Here is a 14,719-nt window from a genome sequence, read left to right on the forward strand (position 1 = left end):
ATTGGATAAATAACGTGATATCCAGACAGGTGTATGAAAAACCAGATCATCAATAATCAAGTTATCAACAAGAATAGGAGAGGGACAAATAGAAAAGGAAATATTACTCTGAGTCAAAGACCTTTATATTTGAAGCAGTTTCCTGCCTCTACTTTAAGGTTAGGCTAATGAAAACTCCAGGCTATAGTGAAATGTGTGGGGAGCAGGGCAATTACTGACAGTTGATACCTTAATACTTACCTCTTTATTTTGATGTTTAATGTAGGTGATGCTCATGCTTTTGACAATGAGTGGCAAAATGAGGTTCTGAAGTACCAACCAAAGGGACAATGGCGCAACCTAGAAAACTCTAGGATGCGAAGCGTTGGTCATGAGAATTCAAGATCCCGAGAACTTAAAAAAAGGTGAAAGTTATTTCTAAACTAAAGTGTGTTTTTTAAAGGCAAATTAGAAGAGAAGCTATGTAACTTTACCTCTGTTATCAGGAATTTTTGATTAACATCCAAGTTGTTTGTATCAATAATATCTTTTGTGAAAGATGTAATAATTTTACATTATGTCTGAGTATTCTAACACAAATTTAAATTTGTATCTGAAAACCAAATATTTTAGGATTGTATGACTAGTAACTCACTAGCAAATTATGCTGTAGACGATTGGGCTAAAATCCTCCTAAGTTTTAAAAACGACATACTATAATGCAGTTACTCTTTTGTGAAACAGATTTTCATCTGGATAGAGTAGGAATCATACATTTCGTACCAGGTAAAGATATTGGTGTTCAGGGATATACTAAGGGGAGTGGAACTATAGCTAAAAGGCTGAACAAAACTTCCCTAGCAAGACAAAATTGAGTATTTAAGAGTAAAAACATTTTTAGACCCTTGTATAATATGTAGCAGTATCTGTATTAGATGTCAAATATTTTGGAAGGATTTTGCAAAAACTTTAGCCTCCATTGGAATTACCTTTTGGAATATCTGCGGAATATGAATGTGCTAAAACCACACTTTAAAGATTATAGAAATTTTGACACATTTAGTATATTCTAGAGCTACAATTTTATTTGATTCTCTGGGGGGAAAATTGAAAACACTACCTAATTCCTATTGAAAATTAGACTCGAGAGAGAGAGGCCTCACCAGGCCTTAAAACAGAAATCTGTTCTAGGCTATAAGAGAGTGGAGGATTTGCTGCAGAAGGTGGAAGGCTTCCCAGAACCAGCGGTTGACAAGTGGGTACCAAGTAAATCAGAAGCCTTGTGCAGAATTTCATGTACTAGCATCTTTTATTTTAAAATACTTGTTTAGGAATTTAGAGCCCTGATGTTTTCTTTAGAAAACTTGCTCTCATATTAATTTTAGGTAATATTTGTCTCACTTTGAAAAGTTTATTAATTAAAAACCTAACAGTGCTAAGTTTGACTATGAAATCCAGGTTCCAGTTAGAGAAAAGCATGCTCTTTATAGATGGTCTATAAATCTATGGCCCTATCAGTGGCATTTTCTGTACACCAGCACTGTCCAATAGAGCTTTCTGAAATGATTTTTTGCAATGATGAAAATGTTATTGCATCTGTACTATCCAGTATGGTAGCCACTAGCACCATGGGGCTATTGAATCACACTTGAAATGTAAATGATGCAGCTGAGGAACGGAATTTTTAAATTATATTTTATTTTAATTAGTTTAAATGTAAATGATGTAGCTAGTGGCTACCATGTTGGACAACATGGTTAAATGGTAAACAGTTAAATCTATCTCAGGAAAGCAGCTGTTGCGCTCTTAAATGTTAAGTGAAATAGTCTGCCATGCGTTTTTCAAAGCTATTAAGGAATCTTTAAGATAAAACTCACACCTTAAATTATAGTGGTCTTTATCCTGTTTGTATTGATTTTTTTTAATGACTGTTTAAAAAAATGGTATTCATGTTCACATGTGTATTTCTCAGGGAGAAAATTCATCAAAGTCCAGCCATTGAACATGGAAGATCAAACGTTTTTGTGGACAAACTCAACATCAAAGGATCACCTGTGAAAATCAACAAAAAATAAATAGCATTGCATTTGATTTGTTTAGTTTCGGTTGTCTGAACAGAGAAAGTAATGGTGCTGAGTAATACACATAAGACCAATCGCTTGTTGTTAAATCAGTACTGTTTTTAGCAATTTTCTTCTGAATGTTCTTGGAAGTGCTAGCTTTATATAAATCCCTACTTTAGGAATAAAACTTTAATTTTCAACAGTGCAATGTGTTAAACGTTCTATAACACTCTTTAAAACATAACACATGCTGATTTTGCTTTTACAATTATTTTCCTATTGGCTATGTATTTCCCTGTATATTCAAGATTGAATGTACAGCTACTCTATCATATAAAATTAGTTAAAAGAAATAAACCGTTAAAAAAAATAGTCTCAACCTTCACTGACACTATGATAGAGTGATGTTAATAAAGGTTAAAATTATTTAGCTCAGATTTTATGTGTTGTGTAGCCAGCTAGCTTAAAGAATTTTCTTAAATAAAGCAAAACTATACTAGTACTCTTTTACCAAAAAAAGTTATTATTTTGATAAAGAACATAAAGAATAATCAAATAGTTCCTTTTCAAAGAGATTTTAAATTGTTAATATACTTGAGTTTTCTTCTCATTTCTTTATACAGTGTATTCTTTTTTTGTTCTGTGTTACATTTTCACCATTTATTAGACTCTACATTGACCTTTCTCTTTAACATCTTAAGGTAGCATATTTCTGTTCTCCTTTCTCACAGACAGCTTAATCTATCTCCACGTTAACATTCTAAAGTTGGAGTGTCCTTGGAGAAACTCTGCTCAGCCTTTTTGTGACATTTAGAAAAATGCATTTGGTATTCTACAAACCTGAATGATTGATTGTCTCCAGATTTCTTAGACAGGTGATGTGTGTTTGAACAAGGTACTTAATAATTCAGTTGTTCCCTTTTTAATTATACTATTTAAAAATTCAGCTCTTGGGTTTTTTCATTCTAAAATTCGAGCATTAATGTTTTTATAAAGTTAGGCATGAAGTTTATGAGAGTATGAAATCTCAGCTCAAGTTTTTGTTGTTTCAAGGGGAAAGAAAACAAAATCCACTATCACTCTATAATCCTAATATCTTCCTTTTTAAACTTTGGAAGCAGAATTGTGTGATTGTGCTTATCCTCTTCTAATTTTCTATATCATATCTGGTTAATTTTACTAGTCAGTGTTTCATGCCTTTAGTCACTAAAATAAGATGCATATATGTCAATTCATTTTTATAATGGAAAGTAATTGAGCATGTAATAGTTAAGATGTTAAAATTTTCCTCTTATGAATAATTTAGTATACTAATAACATACTATTACATATTGGGAAGTTATAAGGCATACATTTTAAATAAAAGTTTTCCATAAATTTACTGGATAGAGCAAAATCCCAGTAGACACTGTAATTATTCTCCTTTTGCCTAAATTATTACACTGATGTTAACTTGAATCATTATATTCAAATGTGAAAACACACTTTAATAAATAATTGAACTTAAAACAGTATAACGTCTATGAATCATATAAAAGAATTCATAGATGCATTTTTCATCTCGGTTTGTTTACCATAGAAATCAAATTAAAATTGAATTAAATATATATTTCCTTTTATGCCTCAGTGCTTTTCCTAAGGGGCCACTTATAAAATATGTGACATCTAGAGATGAAATGTCAATTCTTTATGTTTACACAATGCTGAAATTGACTTTTTTCAGAATTTATTTTTATCCTAATTCTGAAGTCAACTAGTATAAAAAAGAAGGCTCAAGGAAGGGAGGGAATACGGGGATATGTGTATAAAAACATGATTGAACTTGGTGTACCCCCCAAAAAATAATAAATAAATAAAATAAAATAAAATAAAATAAAAAGAAGGCTCGCCATAGCTTGTAGTTCACATATTTTTCCTCTGTGGACAACCACTGATCTTTCTGGAACCCTGGGTCTTTGGGGGAATGTAAGGATATTAACTATTTGGTGAATGTGGCCTTGCCAATAAAGCCAAGTTGAATACTTAGGCTTCTTGCTACTTTAGCTATTTTCCTGGTAACTTTCAGTCTCAGTAATAGGTTTTCATTATTTATCTTTATGCCTCTATTATCTTTTACAGAGCAGTAGTAGCAGCACATTGGTATCAGATGGTACCCTACATGTGGCAATGTGATGGTATTTGAAGGTGGGGCCTTTGGGGTGTGATTAAGTTATGAGGGTGGAGCCCTCATGAAAAGGATGAATGTCTTTGTAAAAGAGACCCTAGAGAGGTCCCCCACCCTTTCTGCCTTGTGCGCACACAATGAGAAGTTGGCTGCCTATGAACCAGAATGTGGGACACACCAGACACTGAACCTCTTGGAGCCTTGATCTTGGGCTTCCCACCTTGCAGAACTATGTGAAATAAATTTCTATTGTTTACAAGTCACCCAGTCTATGGTATTCTTGTTATAACAGCCTGAATGGACTAAGGCAGTGGTCTTAGGCTAGTCAGGCTAGGACAATTTGAAGATTCTACTGAGGTTTGACCTAGACCCTCACTGCAGTGAATCAGGACCTTCATCGAATTTATCTTTATTATATGTTATAAAATGACTATGAATTAACAGAATGTGTAACTGCTTTGAATGATATAATGTATGCGTATTTTGCCACTTTAAAACAACAGACGTAATCTATAATGTGTACTCATAAAAATTTAGCTAGACAGTTCTTCGATTTTTGTCCTCCAGTTTTCTTTGTGGAGGAAACAAAAGTTTACTACTTTGGTGAAAAGTGGTGATTAATAAAAAAAATTAAGAATATACTTGGTATAATAATTACAGAAAAATATAAATCTATATATACACACACACAGAGGACAATGAGTATGAATTTTTACTTAAGGAAACAGTTTGTTAAAGTGGTAATTTCAAAAGTAACATACACTTATATCTTAAAGTAAAACCTTAATTTTATCACTATTTACATAATTATTAATTTACATATTTTAAACAAATACAAAGGCTTGTAAAGACTAAATTTTTGAAAGCCTACAAATAAAAAAGTTTACTTAAAAGTATTCAACAGTAATGGATTTATTCATTAAAGTAATCCTTTACTAAAAATTAATACATGGATGATATACAAAAAATAAGTTTGAAATTCATCATTGAATCTCTAGTTTTTCTTTCCTTGTCTCCTGTAACTTATTCTGATTTCCATTTATTTGATCTTATTCACTCATTTAACAAATACTTTTATTTATTCAATTAACAAAACCAAATCACTGTCCTTGTGGAACTTACATTCTCATTGGGAGAGTCAGACAATAAACAGCTACGCAAAATGTCTGGGAGCTCTGAAAGGAAATGAAGCAGTGTACGAACACAGGGAAGAGCTTGCTGTTTTAGGAGTGTTGGTCAGGGAACACCTCACTGATAGAGAATATTTGAACAGGAAGAAGAAAATAAGGGAAAGAGCCATACTGGTATCTGGAGGAGAGCACAGGCTCTGGTCATGCAAGGATTAGCAAGGAGGTCAATGTGTCTGGAGGAAAATGAGCAAGTAAAGTAGAGCTACATTGGTGTGGCTGCTCAAGCAAGGCCTTGTATTGTAGGTGCTTATTCTGAAGGTTGATTTTTTTTTAATTTAGTTGTTTAAGTTTTTAAGGTAATTAATTTCAGGTTAAAAAATAGTTGTGAAAAATTTCAAGCCTACACAAAAGTAGAAATGACAGCAACAGTGAATTCACTGGATGAGTGTTTTCAGCAAAAAATGACATGGTCTGGCTTCAAAGGATCCCTTTAGTTACTATGTTGAGAATAGACTGAGCAGTCGCAGGGCAGAAGCAGTAAGGTCAGTTAGGCTATTACAGTAATTCTGTCGAGACAGCAGTGCTTTGAGAGGTGGGGAGAAGCTGCAGCTTCTGGATCTATTTTTGAACGCAGTTCCCATAGCATATCCTGACAGACTAGACCAGCAGAGTCCAAGAGTGGTTCAAAGTGACACTTTTGGTCTGGGCAACTCGAAGAATGGAGTTTCTGTTTATCGGATGAAGGAGACTGCAGAAGAGGGTTTTGGGTGGAAGATCATTAGCTCCTTTTTGGACATTAAGTTTGAGATGCCTCTAAGAGATCCAAGTGGAATCGTCAAGGATGCTGTCTTCTGTATGAACTGGACATATAATGTTAAACATCTAGCAAAGCTGGAACATTTTAAAACGAGAAAAAACACTTGTAGATAGTTCATTACTTTTTCACGTTCTTTACACGCCATGTAGATTATTTTTTCATATTTTTGTAGTAGCATAGATAACAATTTTGCATTTTTTTAACGTAAATTCTATTATAGCCATTTCTCCACTCTGCTGTATCCGCAAAACAACCACGTTTAAAGGCTGCACCTTTATGGGAGCGTGCAAAAACCCTGATTAGGTCCGCAAAGAGACTGCACTTTCTCTTCCAAGTCGGCAGGGGGCATCCGGGCAGCGGAGGGCGTTGCTCTTCTCTGAAGAACCGGAAGCTTCTCCCTCTCCCCCCCCCCGCATCCTTCGCCCCGGAAGTGCTCTTCTGGCAGCGATTGCCGGCGTGACTTTGAACCCTTCGTGCAGTGTTGCTGGTTGTTGGGCAGACCCGGAGTCGCGGGACAGTCGCGCCTCTTCTGTGCTCGCCATGAGGCTGCTGGGAGCCGCCGCCGCCGCGGCTGTGGGGCGCGGGCCGCTCCCGCAGGTCCCCGCCGCCCTGGGCTGGAAGGGGAAGCAGGTAGTGGAGTCTGGCGGGGCGAGACCACACCGCCGACTGTCCCCGGGACCTTGCGGTGCGTCCGGGGCCAGGGAGGAAGTGACACCCCTTCCCTCCCTAGCACCTCCTTACTGACAGCTCTGGATGCAGGCTGTCGACCTCACTGCTGAAAAGCCCCTCGGTACCTGCACAGCCGCTGGCTGTTAATGAGCAACGTCTCTGTGCCCTGGGAGGTTGGGCGGCCTCCGATTTACAGTTAAGCCTCTTATTTTCGGTATGCCTTAAAGAGGAGAGGTAACTGGAGTGAAGGTCAAGACAACTGAAAAATTAGTGCGTCCACGGCTCGAATCCGGGGCTTCTGACTCATTATCCAGTGCTCTTTTCACTGCAGAGTGTGATTGGGCTGACTGCTCCCTCTTTCACCTGACCCTGGATTATTTGATTTGGAGCTCGACCCTCCCAGTACCTTTCTTTGGTTCTGTGTCTGCCTTTTGCGTGGGGGTGGCGCAGAGTGGACTAGGATTAGGTAGGAGTTGAGCCTTTCCTGTCACTCAGACCTCCTTTGCTTTGCTCGCTGATATCCCTGGGATTTAATCAGCTAAGCGCTGATCACCCAGATTCCACTTTACACAGGTGTTCCAAGTTCTACTGCCCTTTTCCCAGGAGTGGCTGCAGTGCATTTTGGGTGTGCCGCCCTATAGGGAGAGATTTATATTGTGTGTTGATTCCGTAAAATGCAGGATTCCCTATCACCACCAGACTAAGATAAAGTTGTTGTTTTAATGTCATTAATTGTTTTTGGGGTGGAAGGAATTGGAAACTTTTTGTAGGCTACCTTGAAGCTATTGGTACCACTGCATAGAGCATATAAGTCCTCAAACATCCTTGCTAGCTGTGAAGCTGTGAACTACAGTAAGGGGGAAGGGGGAAAAATCAAAGTAAAATTTAGAGTAAAAACTGTATTTCCTATTAAAGTAGTTGTTGGGAGCTGTTTTTCTGATCTTATCAGCCCCAGTGTACATTTTCAAACCTGTGCCATTTGGTAAAACTATCTGTCCCTTTTTGTTTAATTTATTTGAATGTATTTTCCTCTTTTGCCTTTTCAGGCTATCTCGTATGGTGTTTTGTGTCCATTGAGATTTCTTGGAGGAAAGATGTCCACTAAACTCTTTCTAATTGTCCACTGTTATCTCATAAAAAGTAAACTGAATTGAGCTCTTATTCTTTCAGGCTAATTGGAAGATCTGCCGGTGGTGTTCATCAGGGGTGATTCCTAATGAAAAGATACGGAATATTGGAATCTCAGCTCACATCGATTCTGGGAAAACTACATTAACAGAACGAGTGCTTTACTACACTGGCAGAATTGCAAAAATGCATGAGGTATGTGGTTCATGGTTGATTCCAGATTACTTTGACCTTGGTTTTAATTGTTTTATCAGAGTTTAATAAACTTAACAAACCTGAAAGATTAAAAGAATGGTAACAGTGGATCTTTAATCAGAGTCACAAAATAGATAACTCAAGTTGGCTTGAAATGTTGCTCTGATAAAGCAATTATACTCCAATAAAGAGCTAAAAAAAAAGTTGCTCCGAGGAATGAACCTAGAGGCCATCACTGTGGATATCCTGAGTAGATTGTTTTTTAAGAATGTTAAGTCAATATGATGTACCTTTAAGTGGCCATTAAAATAATGTTTACATACTTTTAAATGTTATGGAAAGATGTTTATAATGTTAAGTGGAAAAGGGGTTTAAAGTAATGATATATAGTATGAGCTTAATAGTTTAAAAATACATATATCAGGAAAAACGTATCATTGAGTAACAACTCTCCACCTAAAAATGTTACTTCAGATGAAGATTATCTCATTAAATCACAGACTTTACAAGCCGAATTCTTCCCACCCAGGCCTCACAGTCCACAAGTAGCATAGCAGGGGAAAATCTGTTCTCTGCCACCTGCTCACAGATTAACACAAGGCTGGTGGGCGGGAACAGTGCAGAGGGAGCAAGGATGGCTCTAATACCAGGTAATGAATGCTCAGTGATAGCAGCTGCTGAAAATGGCAGTGAAGAAAGGGTTAGGGTTAATAGAGGGCAAACCCTGTAATCAGTTTTCTGCTTCATGAGATGATAGGTTTGACAGTTAGGTTTCTGTGAAAATTGCATCAGTTAACTATCTGTGCAGTGTCTTTCCTTCTTGGATTGCGGGGACAGAGAAATCTGAATTGCTGTGCTTGTGTTTAGGTGAAAGGTAAAGATGGAGTTGGTGCTATCATGGATTCCATGGAATTAGAGAGACAAAGAGGAATCACTATTCAGTCAGCAGCCACCTATACCGTGTGGAAGGATATCAATATCAACATTATAGATACTCCTGGTGAGTTGAGTTCTCGGTTTTATTGCAGCTTGTTTTGGCAGTGGCACATGTAGTTCTTTACTATGGCGTAGCTCATTTTTGAGTATCAAATAATGCTCAAAAGTGTGACTGTCAATGAGGTATCACCTCACACCAATCAGAATGGCCATCATCACAAAATCTGGAAACCACAAATGTTGGAGAGGGTGTGGAGAAAAGGGAACTCTCCTGCACTGTTGGTGGGAATGTAAGTTGGTACAGCCACTATGGAAAACAATTTGGAGGTTCCTTAAAAAACTACAAATAGAACTACCATATGATCCAGTCATCCCACTCCTGGGCATATATCCAAAGAAAACCATAATCCCAAAAGAAACATGTACCATAATGTTTATTGCAGCACTATTTACAATAGCCAGGACATGGAAGCAACCTAAAAGCCCATCAACAAATGAATGGATACAGAAGATGTGGCATATATATACAATGGAATATTACTCAGCTCTAAAAAGGGATGAGATGGAGCTATATGTAATGAGGTGGATAGAACTACAATGTGTCATACAGAGTGAAGTAAGTCAGAAAGAGAAGGACAAATATTGTATGCTAACTCACATATACGGAATCTAAAAATGGTACTGATGAACTCAGTGACAAGAACAAGGATGCAGATACAGAGAATGGACTGGAGAACTCGAGGTATGGGAGGGGGCGGGGGGTGAAGGGGAAACTGAGACGAAGCGAGAGAGTAGCACAGACATATATATACTACCAACTGTAGGATAGATAGTCAGTGGGAAGTTGTTGTATAACAAAGGGAGTCCAACTCGAGGATGGAAGATGCCTTAGAGGACTGGGGCAGGGAGGGTGGCGGGGACTCGAGGGGGGGGAGTCAAGGAAGGGAGGGAATACGGGGATATGTGTATAAAAACAGATGATTGAACCTCATGTACCCCCCCCAAAAAAAAAAAAAAAAAAAGTGTGACTGTGAATTCCCTATTAGTGAAACCTGACCTGCGTTCTAGAATACGTCATCCTTGAGTGGTTTCTTTGAAAAATAGTGCAAATGAATTGTGAATAAGAAGGGTCTTGCCTTTTACATACTGCAGCTGATTCCAAAGTTGCCCATACCCTAGTATCTCTTTGAAGTGATTTTGTTGGGCCCCTGGACCTTCTGGGAAATGAACAGTGTTGGTGGTTTAAGGAATCCATATTCCAATGAGAAGACTTATATAATGATCAGAGAGAGAAAAACTTTTACTTGTGCATGTTGTAAAAATTCAGACTTGTTTTTATGACCCTCACACACTTCTTTGACTCATTTAGGGCATGTGGACTTCACGATAGAAGTTGAAAGAGCCCTGAGGGTGCTGGATGGCGCCATCCTTGTTCTCTGTGCAGTTGGAGGGGTGCAGTGCCAAACCATGACTGTGAATCGTCAGATGAAGCGCTACAGTGTTCCATTCCTAACTTTCATTAACAAACTGGACCGAATGGGCTCCAACCCAGCCAGGGCCCTGCAGCAAATGAGGTACTGAACCTTAGAGCAGAGCGGGGTGGTGATCTGGATAACAAACCTTACATCCTGAGGGACAGTTAATTCAGGGTCATTAAGCTTTATCCTTCAGGTTTTTTTCCTTTTTAAAATTCATCTATGTGAATGACTTAGTAACTAGTACACTGAGGTCCATTGATGATTTCATCAACTACTTTCTCTAAAATGGAAGAAATATGACTTAAATTTTAGGGAGGTTGAAGGTGAATTCAGAAAACCACCTGGTAATTTGTAGTGTTTTGTTGTAATTAGAGAAGTTATAATCTAGGGTAGATTCTAAAAGTACTTTGTGTTATGTTTAGACAAGCGTAGAGGATTATCTTCAGTTTTAACTTGTATTTGAGGAATTTTAATTAATGCCTTAAATTAGTATGCTGTATTCTCTTGTTTTCATCTGTTAACATATTTAAGACAACAGCAATGCTTCCCTTTCTGAACCAGACATAACCCAGTGGTATTGATATGATTTTACATTTTGCACAATACTACGTATTTCACACAGCCTTTGAAAAGAGTCAGAGTTTCACTTTTCACCTTTTATAGATCTGTAAATGAAGCGGTAGAGTTCCTACTCAAGTTTCACATGGTAGAGCTGGTGGATGTAGGCAGTAAAGTTTGTGGTAGTAGAGAAACTAAGAGCGATGTGTCCGTTGACAAAAGATAGTGTTGAGGAACTTTAAATGACAGTAGTGCTGTGTGCTCTCTGAGGGAAGTGATGTATTTGAGAATATGAGAGTGAAGTTTTTCTTTATTGGGTGTTTGTACTACTTTCTTGGTAAAATGAAACGTTTTCACTTTTTGTTCTAATTATATTTTACTTGTGGTTGGTAGTAGATGGGCTCTTTCCACCCAGTTTTTTTCTGAATTCCAGGCAGATTCTCATTCAGCATTTATTTGACTACTTTGGTTCTTTCTTTGCTCCACTCCCTTTTATCTGTTACCTCATTCTGTAACTCCCATTAAACAGATTTTGAAACTTCTGAATCTGCCCTCAGTGTCTTAACTTTTCTGCCATACTTTCTCATACTTTCTGTCTCCTTCTAATTTTTACTGGCTTATGAGAGAATTTTTGACGTCAGTCTTCCAACTCACTCATCTGGTATTCATCTGCATCCTTTCTGTTATTTAGCTTGTTTTTTGATCTTTTTAATCCGAGCAGTTATGTAGTTAATTTCTGTAAACTTTCCCTTTTATTGTGACACCTTTATTAATAGAGATAATTACTTCTTAGATCTTTACATTTTATTTGACTATTTCTTGAGCTCCTACCTCTCTTTCAAGCTGTTGGTTTCCTTTAAATGTTTGGTGGTTCCTAGCTATATATCCGTAGTTATAGATGGGCACCTCGAATCTAGACTAAGTCGTGGTAGCTAGAGCATATTTCTGTGTGAGTGCTAACCCCTGCTGCTGAGTGTGATTTCTGCTCGGGGGTTGTGCCTGATCGGGGTGCGCGCTGATGATGAGTCCGACTTTAATACCCACTCTAAGAGTTCTCCCCCCCAGGAACTTCCTTTTCACATAGCCGTACTCAGCTTCACTAGAATCAGCTGAGCCAAGAATGAGACGTGGGCACAGTTATCCCGCCAGCCTTTAATTTCCTGGCCAGCCACTCGATAACACGTTTTCCCCCTTCTGTTTCTGATCCAGGTTATTCTGGGGATCTGATGGGAACACACTTATCGTACTGTTCTTTTTGTTTCCTAAACAGGGTTGTGACTTCCTGAGCACAGTGAGTTTGTCTGTCAGTCTGTTCCCAACTGCTTTGTATCTTCTGCTTTGACCTGCTGATCAGTTCCACAGATCTGCCATTGATTTCTTTTTATATTTATAATTTCAAAGGGATTTGGGGAGAGAAATAGAGGGTAAACGTGTATTTTTGTTTTTCAGGTCTAAACTAAGTCATAATGCAGCATTTGTGCAGTTACCCATTGGTTTGGAGGGTGATTTTAAAGGTATTATAGATCTTATTGAGGAACGAGCCATCTATTTTGATGGAGAATTTGGGTAAGTGTTAAAAATATACTATTGAAATCTTATATCTTAAAAGGTACCCAAGAGAAGGAAAAGGATGAGTGCTTTAAATATAAACTTAATTTTGAAATGTGGCTGGAAGAATATCCTCTAAGATGATTTTGTTTTAATGCTTTTAATCCTAGGTACTTCCCATTTTGCTTAGTATTCATTCCAAGGGAGAGTATGTTACTTTTTGGATGATATACTTACATCACATTATGACATACATGGTGTGGTAAAAGGAGACCTTCAGCTTGGCTACTGATGTAATATCTCTTTTTCTACTTGTTCCATTCATTCATTTTGTAGACTTTTCTGGAGCAGCTACTATGTCCTGGGTATTGTTATAAAAACTGGGAAGAAAATAGGGATCATAAGTATTTCCTCTACCTACTTCATAGGGTTACAAAGATAAAAAGATTAATAAATAAAAGAAGTTTAAAACTGTACGGATATGGTTTGGGCAATACAAAAAGCAAATTGTTGACTTTTGACATGGTATTTGATCCGTCAAACAACTTTTGAGAGACGTTTACGGACAAAGCATTGTAATTGCACAGTGGTGATCAAACCATGATGTTCAGAAAAATCACCTGGAGAGCTCGTTAAGGCACAAATCTCTGGATCCACCTTCAGAAATTCAGTAGCTGTAGGGTAGGGCCTGGAATTTGCATTTCTGGAAAGCTCCCAAGTGGTGCTGATGTTTCAGGTCTACAGACCACAAGTTGAGTGGCATTATTCTAGACAATGTGGGAAGTCATAAATGAACCTTTGTTCTGAAGAGTGGACCTAGTAGCCTGGGAGTTTCTCCCAAGGTCCTTTTTGAGGGGTTTCATGCCCCTCTATGGAACTGAGATGGCTGGTCTGTCAGGTGGGTGAAGGGCATTGTCATCAGTTGCCTGTAGAGTTTATCCCCGGTCTGGTAGGCAGGGAAAAGATGGAGCCTGTTCAGTGGACAAGGCATTTTTCTTACTTTTTGTTTGACAACTAAGTAATGACAACAAAGCTTATCTCCCACTCGTTAGAATGTAAGGGACATGGATTTTTATCAGGTTTATTTGCTGCTATGTCCCCAATTCTGGAACTGTCTGGTACAAAATAGGGACTCAAAAAATATTTTTAAGTAAATGAGTAAATCTGCTTCACCAGAATTACCAGGGCACACATTTCTGTCTTCTGAAGTAGAGGCTTTTAAACTTTGTTGTACGTCAGAACCACAAGTGGAACTTCTTAATATACGTGCCCCCTTTCTAGCCCTAGACCACTGGGTGGTATATTTTGAAAGGAAGATTCTGACATGAAAGACTAGGAAGTTAAGGGGCTTGCGAGGAAGGAAGAAATTAAGTTCTGAAGGCTGTGAAGAGCATTCTTTAGGATAATAAGAATTATTTTCTGACTACTTCCAATTATTTGCAGTTGGCTTCTTTTCTCTCCTTTTTTTCCCCTCATGAAAGTGTTTTCTGAAAAGCTTGTTATTTTTTGACATTAGATTCCATTTTTAAAGAAATAACTTTAAAAATATTCAGACTGATGTTTCTAAATATCAAGTATATCCATTTCTCTGTTGTGTGTATTTTATTTGTAGCTCTTACCTATCTGACCCCTATAGGAATGGAGAACTGAGGTCAAGGTTGAAGAGTCTGTCATAATTAGTAACTTTTTTTTAACTATAAAATAGCGTTCTGTGTTAAAAATTGTATAATTGGGTTTGTTATTAATGAAAAGAAATAGTCAATCCTGCCTGTATTCGACTGTGATATTCTGATTAATTTGGTTAACAGAATTTTCAAGTGCCGTTGACCCTTGAACAGTGTGGTGGTTAGGGGCACTGATCTCCCTGTGCAGTCAAAAATCCAAGTATAACTTTTGACTCCTCCAAAACTTAACTACTAATAGCCTACTGTTAACCGGAAGCCTTACCAATAACACAGTCAATTGACACATATTTTGTATGCTATATGTATTATATACTGTATTCTTGCAATAAAGTAAGCTAGAGAAAAGAAAATGTTAAAGAAAATCATAAG

General features: G+C 37.6%; 2 protein-coding genes across 5 annotated transcripts in view; both read left to right on the plus strand.

Moving 5' to 3' along the window:
- The window catches only part of MLF1 (myeloid leukemia factor 1), a 41,877-nt gene extending 39,630 nt beyond the window's left edge, over nucleotides 1-2,247 (plus strand). For both annotated transcript variants that reach the window (XM_057740337.1, XM_057740338.1), the window contains 2 exons: nucleotides 266-404; nucleotides 1,952-2,247. In XM_057740337.1, coding sequence (XP_057596320.1) covers nucleotides 266-404; nucleotides 1,952-2,054 — 242 coding nt within the window. In that variant the 3' untranslated portion in view covers nucleotides 2,055-2,247. The remainder of the gene's footprint in view (nucleotides 1-265; nucleotides 405-1,951) is intronic.
- A 4,336-nt stretch (nucleotides 2,248-6,583) lies between these two features.
- Nucleotides 6,584-14,719, plus strand: part of GFM1 (G elongation factor mitochondrial 1) — a 41,824-nt gene continuing 33,688 nt past the window's right edge. For 2 of the 3 annotated variants that reach the window (XR_009054417.1, XM_057740218.1), the window contains exons 1-5: nucleotides 6,584-6,783; nucleotides 7,993-8,145; nucleotides 9,013-9,145; nucleotides 10,451-10,655; nucleotides 12,567-12,683. Coding sequence is in view for 2 of the 3 variants with exons in the window: in XM_057740218.1 (XP_057596201.1) it covers nucleotides 6,694-6,783; nucleotides 7,993-8,145; nucleotides 9,013-9,145; nucleotides 10,451-10,655; nucleotides 12,567-12,683 (698 nt within the window). In the remaining variant the exon portion in view is untranslated. Of the gene's footprint in view, nucleotides 6,839-7,992; nucleotides 8,146-9,012; nucleotides 9,146-10,450; nucleotides 10,656-12,566; nucleotides 12,684-14,719 lie in introns of all 3 variants that reach the window. The other variant, XM_057740219.1, reaches the window with a different exon arrangement.

The sequence above is a fragment of the Hippopotamus amphibius genome, chromosome 6 (genome assembly GCF_030028045.1).
Source record: "Hippopotamus amphibius kiboko isolate mHipAmp2 chromosome 6, mHipAmp2.hap2, whole genome shotgun sequence".
Taxonomy (NCBI): domain Eukaryota; kingdom Metazoa; phylum Chordata; class Mammalia; order Artiodactyla; family Hippopotamidae; genus Hippopotamus; species Hippopotamus amphibius.